The 23837-nt window shown below is 39.5% G+C and overlaps 1 protein-coding gene across 2 annotated transcripts in view; it reads left to right on the forward strand.

Moving 5' to 3' along the window:
- Positions 1–227: 227 nt before the first annotated feature.
- KLHL32 (kelch like family member 32) overlaps positions 228–23837 on the forward strand; it is a 202231-nt gene continuing 178621 nt past the window's right edge. For both annotated transcript variants that reach the window (XM_032593222.1, XM_032593223.1), the window contains exons 1-2: positions 228–356; positions 9255–9435. In XM_032593222.1, coding sequence (XP_032449113.1) covers positions 334–356; positions 9255–9435 — 204 coding nt within the window. In that variant the 5' untranslated portion in view covers positions 228–333. The remainder of the gene's footprint in view (positions 357–9254; positions 9436–23837) is intronic.

The following is a 23837-nucleotide window of genomic DNA, read 5'->3' on the forward strand; positions in this document are numbered from 1 at the left end:
ATGTTTTAATTTTTACTGTAACCTTTAATTTAGCTATTGTTGGTTCTTAAACACATTTTCCTGCTTAGTCTCTGAAATTCCAGTGAGGGGAAAAAAACAATGTAAAAAACATGCCAGACCATTTCTTATTAAAGAGCATTCAGTCAAAAAGTTGAATCTGGACTATAAAACTCCCCTAGGTGCCTCCATGGGGTTCTAAAGCATTCGCATCATGAAGGCCCAGAGTGTGCTTTTTTTGCCTTTAGCTCACTGTGCTTTTCTTTCTTGTCTTTTTATTCAGCTGGAATGCTTACAAACTGCTAAGGCTGAGATCCTGAGGAACCCAGCTGGAGAATGCCGTCTGAACGCTGCCTGAGGTTGGGCCTGTAGGATGCTTCCTTGCTTGGTGTAGTGAACCCCGAAATAGTTACCCTGCACATCCCAGGGCTTAGTACAGAGCAAGGCTCAAGACGTATTTGAAGGAATTAAGTAAACCAGTTAGAGTGTGTATGAGTTTAGTGTCATAGCACATGGGTTAACCACTGTGATCTATTTACGGGTCAAACCTAGGTACATCTCATGGTTCTTTGAATGATACTGTTTACTATATTTTTTTATTTGGAATGTTTAAAAAAAAAGAATACTTTTATAAAGGTAGATGATTTAAAAAAGAATCAGAAAACTATACTTGTATAAATATCACCATCATCCCCTTCAAAGCAATCATTCTGGGGAGTATGATATGTATTCTCAAAATACTCTCAACATTCTTCTAATAATTCATTTATTTAACAGATATTTATTGAGCCAAGCACTCTACTTGATGCAGAGCATCCAGCCATGAGTAAAAGAGAGAAGGTTCCTGCCTTCATAAAACATATATTCAATGGAGGAAACTGATATCTAACAAATCACACCCAGTAACAATGCAGATGTAATTGTGAAAAGTGCTCTGAAGGAAAAGTATAGGGCTGATAGAATGACAAAGTGTCTTCCTGAAGAAGTGGTCTGTAATTTGAGCGCTGATGCATGGGGTGACATGGGGAAATGCTCTGGGGCAGGAAGGAACTTGGCACATACCCAAACCTGTGGATGCAGTCAAGAAGAAGACACAGGGCATTTTTTTGAATATTCAAAGTGGACGCAAGTCTTTATCATCCTCTGAGGAAACAGTCAAAAGGATCTTCAGAGCAAAGAATGAGAGGTGTGAAACAGAGGAGATTCTTTTTATTAATTAAGAATTGTGTATGTCTGTGGAATAATGAGACTGCCTTTCTTCCACAACTCTGTAACTGTTAGAGTTGACCGGTTCCAAAAATATGTTCAGACATGGAAGGAGGCATTGTTACAGCCGGTGCAGTGCTGCTTCACTCCCCAGAGCCAGTCCGTTGCTCTAGATCAGCGTTTCTTAGTGGGGGTTGGTTTTGCTCTCAGTGTACATTGTGCAATATCTGGCAACATTTTTGGTAGTCACCGGAGTTGGGGATGCTATTGGCATCTGGTCAGTCGATGGTAGGGATCCTGCTGAACATCTCACAATACGCAGGATGGCTCCCCATAGTCGATAACGATCTGGCCCCAAATGTTCATTTCACTGAGGTTGAGAAATCCTGCTCCAGATGTGGCATCCAGCCTATACAGGCACATAGAGACCATGGTATCTGTCTGCCACCACCTCAGCCAAGTGATTTATTTCTAACCTCCAGGATCTATGTGCTTTTTTCTCAAAATTGTTTTTTACTTTAAATCTACCATCTCTGCTTTTATTGATCCACTCTGACCCCTCTGCCACCTGTCCTCCCCTGCACCATCATCTCTGTAATGGTCTTTCCTTCTCAGCTATGATTCACAGCTCTCCCTTCCCCACCTTCCAGACTTCCCTTGTTCCCTGAGGAACTGTTGCACTGTGATTGTCTGCTCTGCTGTATAATCTCCTTACCCTGAAAAGCTCCCTTCCCCTCCTGACTTCACTGAGACCTGTCCTCTCCTGAGGCCCACTTGGAGCCCTGCTAAGAGCCCTCCTCACATCTCATGTATTTGGGGGGATAGGTAGAGAGATTGTTGTCACCTGGGACGTGGTTTTGCTTCTCCATCATTACTCTTCAAGTTGGTTGTCTCAGAAGGCAACGATAACAAAATACAACAGAGACATGCTCATTCTGATGCTCTTCAACTGTCTCTCTCTCTCTTTCTCTCTCTCCCTTCTCTCTCCTCTCTCCTCTCCACTATAGTTAGGGTCATTTCCCCTCATTTACTGAGCATTTGGCGCCCAGATTACAGTGTTCTTCCTCATCACAAACCCGTTGCAATTTCCCAGTGTCCTCAGTGTCTGCAAGGAGGATCTGTCCAACTTGGTGGCGTCGGATCTTCAATCTGCTTATCTCCAAAAACCTTGTTTAACTGAGACATCAACTCCCATGGTCACACCTTGGACCTTGCATCCCAGTAGTTGCTCTGTTTGTGATACCACTACATCAGCCACTTTACTCTTACCAGGATCTTCTCTCCGTCTAGCCTTCCCTCACTGTGGTTGTACTTCGACCTCCTTGCAGTGTCTCATCTACTGGCCTTGCTACTTTCTACCAACACATCATCCCCTTCTTTCCCTCATTTCCCTTCTGATCCAGTTTAGATTCTATAACTTTTATTTTTTATTTTTATTTTTTAAATTTTATTTTATTTTTTTAATGTTTGTTTATTTTTAAGAGAGAGAGAGAGAGCACACAAGCAGGGAAGGGGCAGAGAGAGAGGGAGACACAGAATCTGAAACAGGCTCCAGCCTCTGAGCCCAACGTGAGGCTTGAACCCATGAACTATGAGATCATGATCTGAGACAAAGTTGGATGCTTAACCGACTGAGTCACCCATTTTCTACAACTCTTTAAATCCTTGATTTCTCTTCCTTCCTGTGTTTTTGATGCATTTTCCTGACAAAATTCCAACCCAGATGAACCGAGATATCTATGTTTCCTTGCCTACATTGCCTAGTGGAGATGGTTCCACTAAATCTTTATATTTAACAAACCAAAAAAATGCTAAGAGTTTGAATATGTGTTCCTGGTATGCCTGTTTCCTCCCTCCTGCTACTCAAAGGGCAGTCCTTTTCCACCACGGAGCCCATCCCTCCTTCTGTATTTTGAATACTGTCTTTATTAACTTCCTACCAACCTTTCGCTGTTGATTGTGTCTGCACTGTGTTCTGGAGACACAGCTGTGTTTCTGTTACCCTCTCTATGTAGATGAGTCCCAGATTTACACTTCTAGCCAAGCCTCTCTCTGAGCTGCAGACCTTGTCCTTCCTTGTTCTCAAGGTTTTGACCCTTGACATACTGTTGTGAGCACCATGCTTCCTCCTACCACGGATCCCAGGACTTGCTCTCCCCTACCTGGAAAACTCTTTTTGCCACAGTAGATCCTTCTCATCCTTCATCCCCCAGCTCCAGCATTATTGCTTCTGGGAGGCCAAATTATTTGCTTAGTGTGTAACTGCCTTGCTAAACTCAATGTTCAGCAAGGGCTGCTACCAAGTTTGATTTGTTCACCATTTTATCTCTAGTATCTAGCATGGCACCTGGATAGGGTAAATGTTTATTGAGTGAATGAATGAGGGGAGGAATGAAACAAAACTATTCATTTATAATTAAGTCCCTCTCTGTATAATCTTTATTACTTCTTAATCATCCTCTAACATATTGTGTCTTCTTTGCTTATTATTTTGGCCATTGCTATTAATTGTTAGCATTCATTTTAAAGTATGTAAAAATTATAAAGTGTTCTATAAAAAAGAAAAATTAAGTTCCATTATGGAGTTAATAGTCTGCTTACTAAAATACATAGGGCTGTTTTAATATTGATGTATTTAATTTGTATAGAAATATTTTGATCATAGAATTGAAGTGATTGGGGTACTCACCTGATAATTCATCAATAGACTGAATTGAGATAATCATGAATAATTCTAGCACTATCATTTTTTTTTTTTGGTCCAGTCTTCTGTTTTTTGTGTGGTCTGTTTAAGAAATGAAACTCTTCATGCTACTTGACTGCTTTTGATTTGTAAGTATTTGATATCTTATTGGTAGCCTCACTTGAAATCTACTTGCATATATTTTGTGTGTCTAAATACTAGGTAAGCATTGATAGAGAAATTGACTTGAATTTTAAAATTTGAAATGCAAATGTTTAAAAACCAGATAGCTGTTTTGGAATTTACATGTTAAAAACTTAGTAAACTCAGTCAAAATTTACTTTATGAAAATGAGACCCTGTGAGAGTTCTGTGATCAAAAGTGTTAACTCTGTCAGCTGCAAATAGTGATTTGCACTATGGTAGAGCTTCATCTGAGTAGGGTGTACCATGTTATCAACATCATGTTCTGCATTTGATTTTTTAGTTTTTGCTATCAAATCCAGAATGAAAGTTACAGACTTGAAGTCATGAATAGTCCTGTGCCGTGAGACCTCATTTATTTATCTCCGTTACTGAATGCTGACATATGGTCAAATGGTTGCATCCTGTCATGACTAAAACACAGTCTGCTGCTTCGAGAGTGGGGGCTTCCCATGTTGTACCCACAGAGGCTGTGCCCTGTAGAACTTATGGAGTTCAAGTGGAAAGGAATGAGGGACATGTCCCCTAGGAACTTGTACACCGTCCAATAGGACCATGTTGCGAACCATATGTATAATTAAAATTTTCAAGTAGTTACTTTTATTTTTTTTTGTTTTATTTTTTTAATGTTTTCATTTATTTTTGAGACAGAGAGAGACAGAGCATGAACGGGGGAGGGGCAGAGAGAGAGGGAGACACAGAATCGGAAGCAGGCTCCAGGCTCTGAGCCATCAGCCCAGAGCCCGACGCGGGGCTCGAACTCACGGGCCGTGAGATCGTGACCTGAGCCGAAGTCGGACGCTTAACCGACTGAGCCATCCAGGTGCCCCCCACAAGTAGTTACTTTTAAAAGAAATAAAAAGAAACAGGTAAAATAAATTTAACTAGTTTATTTTTAATCAGTATACCCCAAATATTATTTCGATATGTAATTAATATAAAAATGCTAATGAGATATTTTGCATTCTTTTTTCATACTACGTCTGACATTGAGAGCATTTTACACTCACAACACATCTCAGTTTGGACTACCCACATTTCCAGTGGTTAGTAACCACCTGTAGCTCGTGGCTATTGTATTGGACAGTGTAGTTTTAGGGGATCCCTCAGAGGAAAGACTTTTGGGGTTGCCCTGGGGAAGCCAGGTCACCTTCTGCCCTTACCTGTAAGTTTTAAGGTGGCAACATTGCTTCCACAGTCGACCTTTCCCAATTTTAGGATGACACTCAAATCTATATACCCTTGGCAAATGTGCCTCATGTTTTATGTGTTTTTTTTTTTTCCCAGTAATTTAGGAAGTTTTGGGAATATTCTATTCCTTCTTTCTTCATTGTTTCCCACATAACAGAGGGACATTGTTGGGAAGCTTAGTGTGCCAATTTGATATAAATTATAGATGTCAATGCAGCCATGTGCAAGCATGTATCTGCTCCCCATCTTAATTCAGACATGGTACTTAATGGTCTCTGATTCACCCCCTTCCTTGTTTATGATTATTGACTTCATCAGATGGGCCTGCCTCTTTCCAGCTGTGTTCTGTGGCCACACAGGCCTTAACATTTAGAGGGTTGAGGGGCACCTGGGTGGCGCAGTCGGTTAAGCATCCGACTTCAGCCAGGTCACGATCTCGCGGTCCGGGAGTTCGAGCCCCGCGTCGGGCTCTGGGCTGATGGCTCAGAGCCTGGAGCCTGTTTCCGATTCTGTGTCTCCCTCTTTATGTGCCCCTCCCCCGTTCATGCTCTGTCTCTCTCTGTCCCAAAAAAATAAATAAACGTTGAAAAAAAAAATTTTAGAGGGTTGAAGTCTCGTGCAGGTTTATATCTGAGAGTTGAGTGGGAAGTTACTTTCAGAATACAATAAAGACTTGTTGATTAATAGGCCTTTATTTCTTGCCAAATGTTGGAGTATTTGTTTCTGCTTTTAAAGATTCCTAACATATTGGTTCCAAAATATTTGGAATCTTGTGCCAAGTGTTGCCTTAAATATTTAGCATGTTGTTTTCTTTAAGCTTGAATATTTCAAGCCCAGCTGAATGATCCTGTGAAATTATGCAGCATCACCATTGTTTCAGAGCTGAGCCCTTTATCTTTTGCCAAATTTCAGTTTACAGCTGCTCTTTCCCTGGCAAGATGTATTCACTGTCAATAGATATCTGAAATGCAAATACTGATTCAGTCTTGATAATAAGGACATAAATTGTGGCACTATATTTGGGAAATGAATAAGGAAACACTTGAAGGCAATTATTTTAACATATTCTACTGTTCTACAAATGAAATTTTAAAATATATTTATTTAGCATTTAAAGCGATATTAAAAGGGAGAAATGAGTGTATCTAATAAGTTGTCTATGAGTATTTCAAATAAGTAATAATTGGAATCTGTTTTTCTATCTCCAAACTTATCTTAGTTGCAGTGCAAAGATAAATATTTTTGAAGCCTGATTTTAGATATTTCTTACAACTATTTCCTGTTATTATCTTCATGTGTATTCTTTTTAAAAGGCAGCTTTGATTTTGAGATAACTGTGCATCATATAAATACAAAGTTAGTATAGACTTTGTGACCTTTTACCCCTGTGATCAGAGATTTTTTAGATCTTTTTCACAGCTTGCCATTTTGTTTTGTTTTGTCTTTATCTTGTTTTTTAAGCAGGAGGCTGAATTACAGTATTGTGTTCTTGGCGATAGGTGCTCAGAATGCATGATCTTGGACCTTTGGTTTTGTCATCTGTAGAATAGAGATAATAATGCCTGCCTCATAGGGTTGTGATGATGATTAAGTGAATTAATAATTATAAATCACTAAGAATAATTCATGGAACATAGGAAGACTGTAAAATATATAAAATGACATCCTTTTAGGAAAGATTTTTCAAAAATTATCCTAAAGCTTTACTTCAGCTGATGTAATATTTCTTTTACTATTTCCTCATTTCTTTAATTGAGTAATGCTAATTCATCTCCATTCTAGGCTTTGCATAGAAATTTGTGTTAAAAGTTACTTATGCTTCTGAATGTGGTTTTCAGTTACTGATTTTAAATGTGGGTAGCTAGAGCTGCTAGATGAATATTCGATGACAGTAACCATTTCAAAACTCACTGCTGCATTCCAACTGAAAATAATCTTCCCACCTTCCCACAAGAACTTCCTATATCATCACCTCCTGTCAAGTTTTTTTTCTTTCAGTAGTTCTGACATTTCTGAGGCTCCCCAGTCAGAAATGTCCAATAAAACTTATAGGCTGTTCTCTGCATTTCATAGGAAGCATTTGTTTCACCTTAAAGTGGAACAGTCTGTGTCGAACTGTGGTTTACCAGCCAACTGGCACCACAGGCTGGACAGAGCTTTGTTAAATAAACTAAGCATGCAGACTAGGCCAGTGGCGACTCCCCAGCTTCCTTGAGCGGTTCTTTCACATTCAGAGGGGAGAATTGGATGCAGCAGTTGTCAGGATAGGAGAGACGATCCTCAGTCATCCCCATGGTATCACTCAGCTTCAAGAGGAGTCCAAAGGCCAGAAACAGGGCTCGATGGCCCTTGTTCTCATTCTGGGAGTAACTTGTGACTGGTGCCGCTCACCAATCCTGGTCTGATGTCAGTTCTGAGATTTTAAAGCACTGTGGAGACTGTTCATAGATGTAGGCTGGAATTGTTCAGAGCTATCTACACAGTCAATGTATGGCCTTACTTCTACATTATTTTGGGAAGGTCTGGGGTTTCACTTAGGAGTTTTTTTGTTGTTGTTGTTTATTTTATTTATGTATTTATTTAAAAAAAAATTTTTTTTGCAACGTTTATTTATTTTTTTTGGGACAGAGAGAGACAGAGCATGAACGGGGGAGGGGCACAGAGAGAGGGAGACACAGAATCGGAAACAGGCTCCAGGCTCTGAGCCATCAGCCCAGAGCCTGACGCGGGGCTTGAACTCCCGGACCGCGAGATCGTGACCTGGCTGAAGTCGGACGCTTAACCGACTGCGCCACCCAGGCGCCCCTGTTGTTGTTTATTTTTGAGAGAGAGAGAGAGAAAGAGAGAGGGCACAAGCATGAGAAGAGCAGAGAAAGAGGGAGACAAAGAATCTGAAGCAGGCTTCAGGCTCTGAGGTGTCAGCACAGGGCCCGACGCGGGCTCAAACTCACAAACCATGAGATCATGACTTGAGCCGAAGTCAGATGCTCAACCAACTGAGCCACCCAGGCACCCCACACCTAGGAGTCCTAAAGGACATAGGATGGATATTTTAAAATGGGGTAAGGAGTGAAGGGCTAAGTTTCACAATGAGTAAATATAACAGTTTCAAAAAATAGAACAGCAAATAAAACTGTATGGTCATTTCTAAGTCTAGTACAGTGACCACATACAGAGTTTGAAGGCTGATAATACAGATATATTTTACTTTCAGCCTTAGATGTTTTTCATTTACGATGACATTTTTTTTGATGTTCCCCCATGATACATGATTTCCCAAGTTTAATAATCATCTGCTATTGTTTATTCATTACTTTTTACATGAGATAGTCAGTGGCAGCCCCTTTTTCTCTAATCAACATTTAGTCAGTTTTGTTTTATTTATTATTGTAGTATTGTGACCTCTGGGAAGACTTACTAACTTCCCGTATCTCTGGTGAGTCTTTTAGGTCCCGTGGATTCTGTGCTAGATCAGTGCATGGTGGTGATCATGTTCTGAGCTTGCACCACCCCCACATAGTGGTACAGAACTAGAGAAGGAATCAGAGACTCAGGAAGGGGGTCATAGAGGGGAGAGAGTCACATATATACACACATACAGATACACATCCAGAGAAAGCTTTGCACTCAGAGATGTACATGTATTGAGGGGACAGAGGCCAGAATCAGAGGCTCACTGGTCCACAGACATGGACCATACACAGACAGATGGACACACACAAAAACACAAATCCAGAAAGAGAAGCACTCGTAGGAAAGAGAAAGATACCCTGAGGGGGTGAGGAAAAGAGAAAATTAGAGAAAAGGAGAGCAGGGGAATAGTAGAGAGGAGGGAAACGGAATCACAAAGGTCACATTCTTGTAGTGTGCTGCGATCTGCGCTCCCTACACAGGTGCTGAAGGAGTGAGGGGGCACCAGGGACAGCAGGGGCTGGTGGGAGAAAGCATGTTGACACGATTGCTCTCTTTTGTAGTATTCAAGAAATGCTGACAGGCCAGAGGCTCTGCCACTCGGAATCTCACAATGATAGCGTCTTGGCAGCGCTGAATCAACAGAGAAGTGACGGCATCCTCTGTGACGTCACCCTGATTGCTGAGGAACAGAAATTCCATGCTCACAAGGCAGTCCTAGCAGCATGCAGTGACTATTTCCGGGTAAGTTGGGGTAGTTTGTTAAACGGAGGATGACAAAGTTTCCTGAAGTGTCCTGCATCCATCAGTCAGATGACGGTCACCGGAGTTGTGAATGTTGGGGACCTTTCCTGAACAGAATAAGATTGGGGTTGCAGTGGGATCCTCCCTGGCTTGGTCATCTGGATGTCCCTGTAGCGGAGAGCAGATCTCTCTTTTGCTTCTGAACTGAGGGGTATTTGATACTTTACCACCATAAGGCAGTGTGGCATTACAGTGCGCCATAATGCAGTGTGAACTGGGGGATAGGATGTATCTAGATCCAGGATCAGAAGGACAATCTGTAAAACAGTTTGTTAAAATTTAAAGTGCTCGTAAAGCTATGTAGCGTTTCTGTTTTTTTTTTTTTTTTCTATGCATGTTCTTGTCTTCATGCTTTCTAACTGTTTGCTCCAGAGACAGAGATACAATTGGCCTAATGGACGTTTATGGTTGTTAAGTGTGTGTTGCTGAAGGCATGTGGTCTTGTTTAGTAGAACTTTAGGGTGCGATTTGCAGTGGCTTATGAGATACAGTGGTATGTTTGTTGCTTTATTTTATTTTATTTATTTCCAGTGTAATTAACATACAGTGTAATACTAGTTTCAGGTGTATAATATAGTGATTCGGCACTTCCATACATTACCCAGTGCTCATCACAAGTATGCCCCTTAATCCCTATCACACGTTTAACTCCTCCCCCGCCCGCCACCCACCTCCCCTCTGGTAACCATCAGTTTGCACTCCGTAGTTAAGAGTCTGTTTCTTAGTTTGTGTGTGTGTCACTCTCTCTGCAACCCCCCCAACCATGATTGATTGTTTTGTTTCTTATATTCCCCATATGAGTTAAATCATATAGTATTGTCTTTCCCTGACTGACTTATTTTACTTAGCATTGTACTTTCTTGCTGTATCCATGTCAATTTATGTTTATTGCTTTTTTGAAGATTAAAATATGCAATATGGTTATAGCTAACTAAATGCCATTTATTTAGTACTTCCTATGATTTAAATGGTAGAAAAAGGACTTTGTATGCATATCTCATATAAATGAGAATAGAAATTAATTGTGAATTTTTTTGGTTTCTCTTGCCAAGGTCTCAAAGTGTTATAGAAACCAACTTACGCCCATGGGCAATTTGTTGGTTTTATTTGTTTTGTTTTTTTTTGTTGTTGGTTTTATTTGTATAATTCCAGTCATAATCTTGGTTTTATTTTTTTTGTTTTTATTTTATTTTATTTTCATAATCTTGGTTTTTTTTTTTTTTAGGATTTTTTTTTCAACGTTTTTTATTTATTTTTGGGACAGAGAGAGACAGAGCATGAACGGGGGAGGGGCAGAGAGAGAGGGAGACACAGAATCGGAAACAGGCTCCAGGCTCTGAGCCATCAGCCCAGAGCCCGACGCGGGGCTCGAACCCACAGACCGCGAGATCGTGACCTGGCTGAAGTCGGACGCTTAACCGACTGCGCCACCCAGGCGCCCCTCATAATCTTGGTTTTAATGTTTAAGAGAATATCAACTGCACTCAGTTGCCAACTAGCAAGTAAAAAAATTTTCAAAAATGCCAAATCATAAAAGAAAGTCTTTTTTAAAAAGTGTTTTAAATATGATGAAACCCAGTAATATAGAGGATCTAGAGGGAAATACTTGAAATGTCTATAGATTAAAAGAAGGAATAATTCTCAACTGTAGAAATGAAGCAGAGTATCTGAAAAGTGACCTTTTAGTTCCATTAAAATAGTGTTACATTTTATACACTGACGCATCAGGCACTAATCTTCCAGAAAGGCTATATTATTCAGGGAGCTTTTCAAACAATATATTTTGGGTTGTTCTATATAATACATACACATGGGGCCCCTGGGTGGCTCAGTCGGTTAAGCATCTGACTTCGGCTCAGGTCACGGTCTCAGGATTTGTGAGCTTGATCACCACATTGGGTGAGCTCAATCCCCACTTCAAGATTCTCTCTTGATTCCTCTCTCTCTCCCACTCTCTCTGCCCCTCATGAAGTCTCTCTCTTTTTCTCTCTGCCCCTTGCTCGCTCACGCTCTCTCTCTCAAAAAAAAAAAAAAAAGCGGGGGTGGGGGCTCCTGGATGGCTCAGTCAGTTAAGCATCCAACTCTTGGTTTCAGCTCAGGTCGTAATCTTGTGGTTCGTGAGTCCACATAGGGCTCCATGCTGATAGTGTGGAGACTGCTTGGGATTCTTTGTCTCTCTAATTCTGCCCCTCCCCTGCTTACACTTTCTCTGTCTCTCTCAAAATAAAGAAATAAACTTAAAAAATATATATATAGCATGTGCACATTATATAATAATATAATGTAGTAATTTTTGTTTTCCTTTAGACCATAATTTAGCCCCTCCTATTACTTAGCTTCTCTTCTCTTAGGTCTCTGCTGGTTGGCTTTTTAATTTAATTTTGGGAGACGGTTTGATTGTGTGTGTGTGTGTGTGTGTGTGTGTGTGTGTGTAAGAGAGAAAGCGTGTGAGCAAGTGCATGCTACTTCTTGGCCTTGAACAGTGTTTGCTGCTACTCCCAGTCTTTCATCTCTTATCACAACGCCCCTGATATTCTGGTAGGTTACACGGAGAGTGCCTCCTTTATAATACCTGTGTTACAAAGCTCGTGAAGAAAGTTTCATTATTCCCGTGATGCAGATAAGAAAACCAAAGTGCGATATGTTTAAATAACCCACCCGAGGATCGCCAGATATTAGGTAGAAGAGCTGATTTTCACGCACTGGAGCATGTTTCCTTGAGTACAAGAAGTTGTGCTTTTTTCCTTCAATCATGTGACCTGCTAGAATCATACACTGTTCCTTCAAGCTCACAACCTGCTTGTGAGATGAAAGTTAAGTGACTTTTGGAGTCAGTGTTCAGATGGAGAAACCAAAACAAAGCTGGAACAGTTGGCACTTTTAACTCTTTTCTAGGCACAGTGTTGAGTGCTGGAGTTACAATGTTTAACCAGACGTAGACCGAGCTCCATGGAATTTGTAATATAGATAAAATACTAGAGGTAGTTTTTGCGTTGTACTCTGCCTCTTTTGTTAGCTTTTGTGACCCTCCAAACCTAGAAGCTGGATAGTTCCTCTGGTCTGTCAGCTCCAATAATCAATGGTGGATTCATTCTCACATCAGCAGTTAACTGGACTGTTGACTAGAGGCTGGATGACCTAAATTGGCCTTGTTGGTAGGTCTGGTGATTATGAGGCTCTTGGCTGGGGTTTTAGGGGACAATGGGCATGTATTTCACACAAATAGGCTAGCCTGGGCTACTTCACATGACAACTAAGTTCTAAAAATGACACGAGGGTAAGTCTCAATGTATAGGTACTTTTCAGTCTTTCTCTTTGGGTCATGTTTTCTGATGTCCCATTGGCCAAGGAAGTCCCATGGCCAAGCCCAGAATCAATGTAAGAGAGTATATACCAAAGGGCATAGATGCAGGAAGGGAATGAATTTATTGCCATTTTTGCAACTGTCTGCTATCAAGAACTGTCAAGACCGAGATTTTACCATACTTGTAAGCCAGTAAGATAGCCTATGACTAGATGCTGGTAGAGGGCACAAGACTCCAAAGTTAGAGACGAAGGACAGTTTAACACTCCTAGCAACCACAGTCTGTGAGTCTTAGCGTATTTGCACATATTCCCCGAGCCTCAGTTCTCGCAGGTGACATGAAGAGGGCCAGCTTCCGTTACCACGCACAAAATGAGCTACATTTATCAGAGAGGATGGTTGAGTTCAGGCAACCCAAATCTTTTATAATGGGTAGGAAACATGTCTGGTTTTTGTTCTGGAGGGACAAATTATTATTCCAGACAGGAAGCATGCCTATCCTTTGCTCTGTAAAGAGACACTGTGTCTTCCAGGATTGCAAGCAAAACTGCCCTTTTTTCCAAAGAAAGACACCAGTGTGTCATCCCAAAGCTGTTTGCTATAGAAACATCCTTGGAAAGAAAGTTCAGAACAAAGGACAGTCTGTGCCTCACTCACAATACATGCATAAATACAAGAGAATCATGCAGAATTGTCTTCCAACAACCACATGCCCTAAACTAGAATTATGTTTGTGTTCCCTGTGTCTTATGCTGTACCACAGTGAAACACCTGGAAACAGTCTTCCTGCTATAAAAATTTCTGTATCTCTCACTTTTATAGTGTTGCCTCAGGCTTAGTACACAATAAATATTTATTAAGTGAGTGAGGAAATGTCTTCTAATTATCACAGAATTCCATGTATATTTCAATTCTTAATATCCTGAAGACAAAAGATATGCAAATTATTGGTGGATTTTTCTTTCTAGTGTCATCTGTTCAAGTTAATTAAGTACTTTGATATAAATTAGACTGTGGTACTTTGCACTTCGACATCTGGAAGATTATTTGACTCTAAAGTAATTGTTTTGATTCAGGAATGGCAGTACCGTAAGAGTGCGAAGGCCCAAGTTTTGATGTAAACTGCTCCTTTACATTGATCTGAGAGTTGGTATCAGCTCTTGTTGCTTAAAATGTGAATAATGAGCAGTTGAGCACAAAGTACTATAGCTTCCTGTGATTATCAACATTAAAAAAAAAAGTGAAAACATTCTTCAGTCAAGTAGTAAAATTATTTCAAAAAATAAAAATTAGGTTTAATAACAGCAGTGTAGGTACAACATGGCAGTTGTCAAATGCTATAACTGAGTCAGACTAGGGACGTCTTTTCTGAGTGTAAATCGGTGGTGGAAGGAAGAAAGGGAAGAGCTTAGGAGTCAGGGCTGAGTTTGAATACAGCGGCAGGGACTGTGTCTCTCTGTCCACCGTTGTTTCCCAGAGTGCTCAGAAAATAGGTGCTATTCTAATTAATATTTGTTGGGATGTTCATCCTCTTTGCTGTCTATTCTCTGAGCATAGGTGAGTCTTCTTACTCCTGTGAACCTGTGTTTTTTCATCTGTAAATTGGCAATTATAAAGCACAACTCTCAGAATGGCTTAATATAGAGATTTAAATAAGGTAAAGAATGTACTAAGCACTGTATCTGACACACAGTAGATGTTCTGTGAGCATTAGCTGTTCAACCCGGTCATGTTCTGCCTAGCTACTTATGGAAAGAGATAAGAGTTCTTCGTTCGGCTCACCTAGTTGCAGCCTCACTCACCTTTTAAGGGGTCAGAATGAGTTTTTGGTTCTATCCTTTCACATCTTTTAATTTTCTGAATCTGACCCCTCCTTGCTGCTTGCTTAGAACATTCTAGTTCTATCCAACTTTTCTCCTCTACCAGCTGTCCCTTCATAAACCATTGTGCAGATGACTGCGTGGTTAGCTCTCGCTCCCCTGCTCAGGTCCTCCAGAGCTCCTCACTTGCACATTTGCCAGACTCCTGGAGTGTGCCTTCATGCTGTGCTGTTATCTTCCATCTTCGTCTTTGTCCTCCCATCTGTTCATCTGACGTTGCAAACATACTCCATTACACCTTTCCACTTTCCAGCCTTGCCAATGACCAATCTTTCCACCCCAACCTCCTACTCACCTCTTACTTTACCCTGTCTTGCAAGGTTTATCACAACCAACAAGTGTGAAGTCTTTCATGAAGTCTTATCCTGTCTACCCTCTTCCACCTCCCTAAATTCATATTCAAGGCCCCATTTTTCTGAAACCTTAGAACTGTAGATTTTCTCTCTCAAGGAATTAAAGATCAAGAGAATGAAAGGACAGCCTATGGAATGGGGATAAAATATACACATCTATGTGTTAAGGCATTAATAGCCAATATATATAAGGAACGCATGCGACTCAGTAGTAAAAAAAATAAGTAAAAATAAAAATAAATACATAAATACTATGATTAAGAAATGGGCAAAGGATCTGGATAGATATTTTTCCAAAGAAGATAAACAAATGGCCAACAGGTACATGAGCATGAGCAGGTGTAAGCTCAGCATCACTCATCATCAGGAAAATGCAAATCAAAACCACAATGAGATATCACCTCACACCTGTTAGGATGGCTGTTAACAAGGCATGAAATAACAAGTGTTGGCAAGGAAGTGGAGAAAAGGGAACACTTCTGCACTGCTGGTAGGAATGTAAATTGGTGTAGCTACTACAGAAAACAATATGAAGGTTCCTCAAAAAATTAAAATGAGTTTATTTATTTTTGCATGTGTGAGAGAGAGAGACAGAGAGACAGAGAGAGCGGGGAAGGGGCAGAAAGAAAGGGGGACAGAGGATCCAAAGTAGGCTCTGTGCTGACAGCACAGAGCCCGAAGTGGGGCCCAAACTCATGAACTGTGAGGTCATGACCTGAGCCGAAGGTGGACACTTAACCAATTGAGCCACCCAGGCACCTCTGGAGGTTCCTCAAAAAATTAAAAAAATTGAACTACCATATCGTCCAATAATCCCACATCTGGTTATATAGTGAACGTAAATGAAATCAGGATCTTGAAGATGTATCTCCCATGTTCATTGCAGCATTATTCATAATAGCCAAGATATGGAAACAACCTAAGTGTCTGTCCACAGATTAATGGATAAAGAAAACGTGGGGTGTGTGTGTGTGTACCCATGAGAAAGAGGGAAATCCTGTTATTTGTAACAACATGGATGAACCATGAGAGCATTAAGCTAAGTGAAATAAATCATGTAGAGAAAAACAAATATTGTATGATCTCATTTACAGAAACAGAAGGTAGAATGGTGGTTTCCAGGGACTGGGCAGTGGGGGTGAAATGGGGATATGTTGGCAAAGGGTGTACATTTCCAGTTATGAGATGGATAAGCTCTGGGGATCTAGTTACTGCATGGTGACTACAGTTAACAATATTGTATCATAGACTTGAAAGTTACTGAAAGACTAGATCTTACAAGTCCTTACTACACACACACACACAGACACACACACACACACACACACACACACACACACACAGGAAAAGGTAACTGTGAAGTGATGCATGTATTAACTAACCTTATTGTGGTAATCATTTTGTGATATATGTGTGTATTAAATCATCACGTTGTATGCCTTAAACTTACACAGTGTTAATGTTAATTATGTCTCAAAGCTGGAAAATTCCTTTAAAAGGAATTTAAGATTATATATTATGTGTTGCAGCCTCTTTCACTAGGAGCTTTTCTCAGAAGGACTGTGATTAGCTGAGGGCTAATCAAGTCCATCAAAGTGCTGTTGAACAAAGTCGAATGAGGAAGTATTGAACCAGAGGTAGCAGGAGAAAATTAGGGTCTTGTGATCTAGAGTGTGTGTGTATGTGAGAGAGGTGTGAAGAGTCAGCCCCTTACCCTCCTCCCTGTGGCACCCCACTCTGACTGGGGACACAAAAGTTGCAGAGCCCCAGTGTGGGCAGCCCTGGGCTGTGGGCCACCCTGCAGCTTCTGGAGGCTGTTGTTTAACATTTGCTATCTGCAGCTTCAATCTCCATGAACGCCTACACTTTCTGGCCAAGGAAGCAGATGTCTTGACTGTCTAACATAGCTTCGCATATGTGATGGTAAAGTGATTCAAATATGACATTTTGGAAACTTAAATATTTGAGCATCATTTTCCATTAGAGCCTGAGTATGCTCTGCCTATCTAATTTGTAGTTTTAAGAGAAAAGGATAAAACCATGATTAAAAAAAAAAAACAAAACAATGTTCCATGTATTTTATAATCAAATTTTCCAGTCACTATTTGATTAAAATGGCATAAAAGACTATTAAAAGAGTATATGATATATAATTAGAAATAAATGTTTTCCAAATTCTATAAGCATTTGTTATATTCCTGCTATTTTCTAGACAGAATAAATTTATGGTCTGGTAGGAGAGAATAAATAACTTCAGTATGTGTAATTAGTATTAGAAGTTTGGTATGATGTTTTGGGGCTTGAGGCTTTTTTTCCCCTCTTCCTCTCTCTGGCATTCTCAGTCAGTAATAACAATAATCACAACTACCATTAATTGAGTATTTACTGTACTACAGGCAGTTATTGTAAGTGCTTTATGTGTATCAACTCATTTTATCCTCTAAAGACACCTATAAGATGGGTATTACTATCATCATCATCATCATCATCTCCATTTTAAAAATAAGGGAAAGGAGGCTTAAATTGAAATAACTGACCCATGAGGCATGGGGAGTGGTTAAGTAAGAGCGGATGAAGGCCTGACCTACACGAGGAGCAGATGGGGGAGAGAAGAAGACCTATGAGGAGTGTTTGCTGGAGGTAGAATAGCTGGGACACACCAGGTAAAATCTGAGGGGGGTGGTGCGATAGATGGTGAGAGAGAGGAAAGACTCAGGAATGAATGAGGCCCCTGGCTTGAGGATCAGGGGTTGTGGGAGCAAGGGGGTGTCCACACCCGCCAGACTCCAGGCATGGAGGGTGTTGGGAAAGAGCAGCCACGAGGTATTTTGAAGGAAGCTGTGCAAGTGGGGAAGGCTGAGTGTGAGCACTTGAAGGTCCCCTTGAGGGCAGAGCAAGTATCTTTTTTGCCTTTCTGATCATTGCATCCCAGCACCTGCTGTAGTGCCTGGTGCCCCAAAGACCCTCAGCATTCCTTGTCCCATGTTGCAGTCTGACTGGAACAGTTTCTTGCTGTGTCATGTGGGTAGGGCCTCACCAATCCCTTCCTCAGAACTTTTCCCCTAAGAACACCCATTGTATGTATGATCTGTTTGACACATTGGTTTGTCTTATTTCCTAGGCAAGTTTCCAGTAAGGACTTGAAGGTAATAGCACTTCTGATGTTAAAGCACATAAATGAGATCATTGTTGGGCTCAAGCTGTTTCCTGTTTGGTGGTTTTGTAGACTCTTCATTAACATTTCTGCTTCTCAGAACTCATACATAAGACATATTGTGTTTATCACATTAAGGATAAACAGAGACATAATACTGGCAGTTATCTTGCTTCCAGCCACCAAGCCTGCAGCCTCCTCCTGCCTTTATCCCTAGCCTGCTCCTCAGCTCCCATTGGTTCTGTAAGCCCCAACTATGCTTCTAGTAAATTATCTTTTTGCCTGAAAAATAATATTAAGAATAAAAAATAAGTGTCCTTTATTAACCCTCAAGTACTGTTTGAATGTTAAAGGACTTTCAATAGTCAGTGGTCTTTTATCCAGTTACCATGCCACAGCTTGCTTCTGTGTACATTCTGAGCAGCCACTGGGTGCAGTGCTCTAATTTTGATTCATTCATTTTGTTTACAAGAATATTGTCACAGCCTGAGTAGTGCGGCCCTCAGAAATTAAATTTTAGCTGGGGGTAACTTAAAACTAACCATCCTTTGCAGATAAGAAATGAATAAAAATACTAGTAAAATCACCTCCAAGTCCTTCAATACATAGAGTAATTATTTTTAGTTTATCTTTATGATAGTTACTACAAGCATGTAAATCTCTACTGCTACCCTAAATTATAAAGCATTACTCTGCAGCTATGTAATTGGTACATGAATCTCACTAAAATTAAATCCCATGATGTTCCATATTTTCCATAGTCCATTTTACACTGGCCTGTCCTGTGATTAATTACTCTGAGGTTGAACAAGCCCTACTGAATTCTGTGGGTATTGGGTGCTTATGCTGAAAGAGCAGCATTGCTAATTCTTGCATATTTGCACGCTGCTCTGTTCTTTCCCTAACGTGTATTTCATGTGTCAATCACAGAGGCACCAGAATATCATTATTATAATACATTTGGGTTATGCATTATATGGCAAACTGATCATTGTTTTCCATCAAAGGATTATTTGTTTTGATATTTAATTTTATAAAATCTGTTTATAAAAAGAATTAAAAAGTCAAGCAATATCTGTTAGGAATAAAGAGTATGGCAAGAGAATGAGGTTTTATCAGCTTTGAAGACATTGTGAATAACCTAAGGGAGCGTGGGGAACTGAAGGAAGTTTAAGGAGACTAATGGGCAGATTAAGAAGAATATGGGGAAGTGATTCAGATGTGTGATGCTTTTTGTATCATATATGATGTATGATGATGTATGATAGATATATGATGATTTCGTTTTTCGTTTGAGTTTTGATATATCAGCAAAACTATTAAGAAGATATGTGAAATAAGTCATAAAGAGAAAGACAGATACCATATGTTTTCACTCTTATGTGGATCCTGAGAAACTTAACAGAAGACCATGGGGGAGGGGAAGGAAAAAAAAAGTTAGAGAGGGAGAGAGCCAAACCATAAGAGACTCTTAAAAACTGAGAATAAACTGAGGGTTGATGGGGGGTAGGAGGGAGGGGAGGGTGGGTGATGGGTATTGAGGAGGGCACCTGTTGGAATGAGCACTGGGTGTTATATGAAAACCAATTTGACAATAAATTTCATATTAAAAAAAAGATATATGCAGGTTTAGCTATCTATTTTCAGTATTTAATTGGATTTTGAAATGAAGAATTTTGACAATAGAAAAAGGTAAAGATCCAACATAAGGATCATTTTATTTCTGCTATATTCCTTTTCTGATCATAAATTAATTTTGCTCTATGCAACTGTAAAATGACTTGCCTCTAATATTTTTTATTTTAAAATTTTTAATGATTTCCATTTTAATTTTCTTTGATTTCACGTAGTGCTTAATATTTCATTTTATTTACTGTATTCAGTATGATAATTACTATTAACAAATCAGTGTGCTTCTTTAATATGGTAAGAACAAATCGACTCTATGCCTGATAATAGTTCCAGATGCTACTTTGTCAATTCCATAGGCATTTACTGAGCATCCACTAGATACAAAAAAGTTTGTGCTGGATGTTGAAAGGGATACAGAAAACATCACCACTGCAGCTTCTGCATAAGTGGTGAAGTTTGAGACATCCGGAATATAGGAGATTGCATAGCAGGAGGGAAAAGAGCAGAAAAAATATATATCTGTAGTTAGGACCTAAAGAATGCCTTTATTCAAGTGGCAGAAAGAGAATGAGCAGATGGCCTAGGGGACAAAAAAGGAAGAGCCTAAGATATATAAAGATAATCAGCATGTACATTTTATTCAAAGCCAGAAAAGAAAAGAATTTCAAGGGTTAATACATTTTGTAGAATACTAAGGAGGATGCAGAAAAATTCACTGTTCTTTAAGAAGTTGATTTCAGTAGAGTGTGGGAAAGGAAGCCAAAATCTAAGGGGTAACATACAAAAATATTGATAAGTGCTACTTGTGGTTTGTGGACCAGTGCCATTGTGAGGGATGCTTGTTAACTGTCCATGCTGATGAGGTACCAAATGTAAATCAGCTACATGATGAAACACTGTGTTAGTTCAACTGGCATTTTCACAGGAAATCTTTCTCAAGGAAGCAAATAATGAGTTCATTTGTATGCTGGCAGGGATTTCTTACCTTGTGTCAGATGTATAAGAAACAGTTTGAAGACAGCCTACTCTGAGGAGTGCTGATGCAGAAAATAACAATGCACACACATACACACAATTCCATTTTAATTTTAATTTTTGTTTCTTATTTAGCTTTATGGAAATATAATTGTCATATAACATTGTGTAAGTTTAAAATATACAGTGTGATAATTTGATATAGGTATGTGTTGTGAAATGGTTACCACAGTAAGGTTAGTTAACATATCCATTTCTTCACATAGTTACCTCTGTGTGTGGGGGGCAGCAGGAGGTGGCTGGGTGGGGAGGAAATATTAAGATGTACTCTCTTAGTAACTTCCATGTCTGCAATATGTGTTAACAGTATTGTTAACTTAGTCACTGTGCTGTACATTAGGTTCCCAGAACTTACTCATCTTTTAACTAGAAGTTTATATCCTTTAACCAATCTCTCTTCATTTCCACCATCCTCTAGCCCCTGGCAACCAATATTCTACTGCTTCTATGATTTTGGCTTTTTAAGATTACACAAATAAGTGAGATCATACAGTATTTTTCTTCCTCTGATTTATTTCGCTTAGCATAATGTCTTCAGAGTTCATCCATGTTGCAAATGGCAGGATTTCCTTCATTTTCATGGGTGAATAATACTCCATATATATATGTGTGTATGTGTGTATATGTGTGTATATACATATATACCCATTTTTTCTTTTTTTTAAATTTTTTTAATCTTTATTTATTTTTGAGAGAGAGAGACAGAGTGTGAGCAAGAGGGGAACAGAGAGAGAGGGAGACACAGAATCCAAAGCAGGTTCCATTCTCCGAGCTGTCAGCACAGAGCCCTACACGGGGCTCGAACTCACCAACTGTGAGATCAGGACGTGAGCTGAAGTCAGATGCTTAACCGACTGAGTCATCCAGGCACCCCTATATCCATTTTTCCTTTATCCATTCATCCATAAAATGGCACTTAGGTTGTTTCCATGTCATGACTATTGCAAATAATACTGCAGTAAACATGGGAGTTCAGATATCTCTTCAAGATCCTAATTTCACTTATTTTAGATATATACCCCGAAGTGGGATTGCTGGATCATATTCTATTTTTAATTTTTTGGGAACATCCATACTATTTTCCATAGTTGCAGTACAATTTACATTAACACTTGTTATATCTTCTCTTTTTGGTTAGAGCCATCCTAACAGGTGTGAGCTAACATCACATTGTGATTTTGGTTTTCATTTCCCTGATGATTAGTGATGTTGGGCACCTTTTCATGTACCTGTTGGCCATCTATATGTCTTTTTTGAAAAAAATGTCTGTTCTGTTCCTTCCCCCCCCCCTTTTTTTAATTGGATCATTGTTTTTCTGCTATTGAGAGTTGTATTAGTTATTTATATAGTTGGGTATTAATCCCTTACTAGGTACATGATTTGCAAATATTTTCTTCCATTCTACAGAATGGAAGATGTGAAACAAAGTGTAAAGGCATTTTCACTTTGTTAATAGTTTCCTTTGCTGTGCTGAAGCTTTTTTTTGCTTGAGGTATTCTCACTTACTTTTATTGCCTTTGTTTTGGTGTCAAATCCAAAAACTTATCACCAAAACTGATGTCAGGGAGCTTACTGCCTATGTTTTCTTCTAAGAGTTGAGAGTTTTTATCATGGAAGGTTGCTGAATTTTGTTAAATGCTTTTTATGCATGTATTGAGGTGATCATATGATTTTTATCTTTCATTCTATTAATGTGGTGTATCCATTATAAATTTGGGTATATTGAACCATTCTTATGTTTCAGGGATAAATTCTACTTGATAATGGTGTATGATCCTTTTAATGTGATGCTAAATTTTGTTAGTATTTTGTTGAGGATGTTTGCATTTATATTGATGAGGGATATTGGCCTGTAGTTTTCTTTTTTGTAGTGTCCTTATTTGTCTTTGGTATCAGGGTAATGATGGCCTCATAAAATGAATTTGTGAGTATTCTGTTCTCTTCAATTTTTTGGAAGAGTTTAAGAAGCGTTAACATTAGTTTTTCATAAATTCTTGGTAGAATTCACCAAGGAAACCATCTGGTATTGGGCTTGCCTTTGTTTAAAATCAGTAATTTTAAAATTGCTGATTCAGTCTCCTTGTTCGTTACTGGTCAGTTCAGATTCGATTTCTTCATGATCCTGTAATTGTAAGTTGTATATTTTTAGGAATTTGTCAATTTCTTTAGGCTACCAATTTGTTGGTGTGCAATTGTTCATAATAGTCTCTTCTGAACCTTCATATTTTGTGGTATCAGTTATGATGTCTCTTCTTTCATTTCTGATTATATAAATTGTGGTACCTCTCTACAATGGAATACTATTCAGTGATAAAAATAAATGAGCTATCAAGCCATGAAAAGACACAGATGAACCTTGAATGCATGTTACTAAGTGAAAGAATCCAGTCTGAAAAGGTATGTAACTACATGATTCCATTTAAGAATGGCATTATGGCATTCTGTCTGGCATTTTGGAAGAGGCAAAACTATGGAGACAATAAAAAGATCATTGATTGCCAGGGCTGGGAGGAGGGAGAGACACATAGGTGGAGAACAGGCATTTTTGGGAGCAGCAGTACTATTCTGCATGATTGTACATAAAATGTACAACACTAAGAGTAAATCTTAAAGTAAACTATGGACTCTGGTTGAATGATAATGATGTGTCAATATTGATTCATAAATTTTGCAACACTGGTGGGAATGTTGATAGTGGGGGATATTGTACATGGGGAGTGGAAAGGGGTTATTTGGAACTCTCTGTACCTTCTATTCATTTTTGCTGTGAACCTGAAACTGATCTAAAAAACAATATCTAAGGGTTCCTGGGTGGCTCAGTGGGTTAAACGTCCGATTCCAGCTCAGGTCATGGATCTTGCAGTTTGTGAGTTCAAACCCTGCGTTAGGCTCTGGGCTGACAGCTTGCAGCCTAGAGCCTACTTCAGATTCTGTGTCTCCTCTCTCTGCCCCTCCCCAACTTTTGCTCTGTCTCTCTCTCTCAA

Source organism: Lynx canadensis, chromosome B2, assembly GCF_007474595.2.
Source record: "Lynx canadensis isolate LIC74 chromosome B2, mLynCan4.pri.v2, whole genome shotgun sequence".
In the NCBI taxonomy this organism is placed as follows: domain Eukaryota; kingdom Metazoa; phylum Chordata; class Mammalia; order Carnivora; family Felidae; genus Lynx; species Lynx canadensis.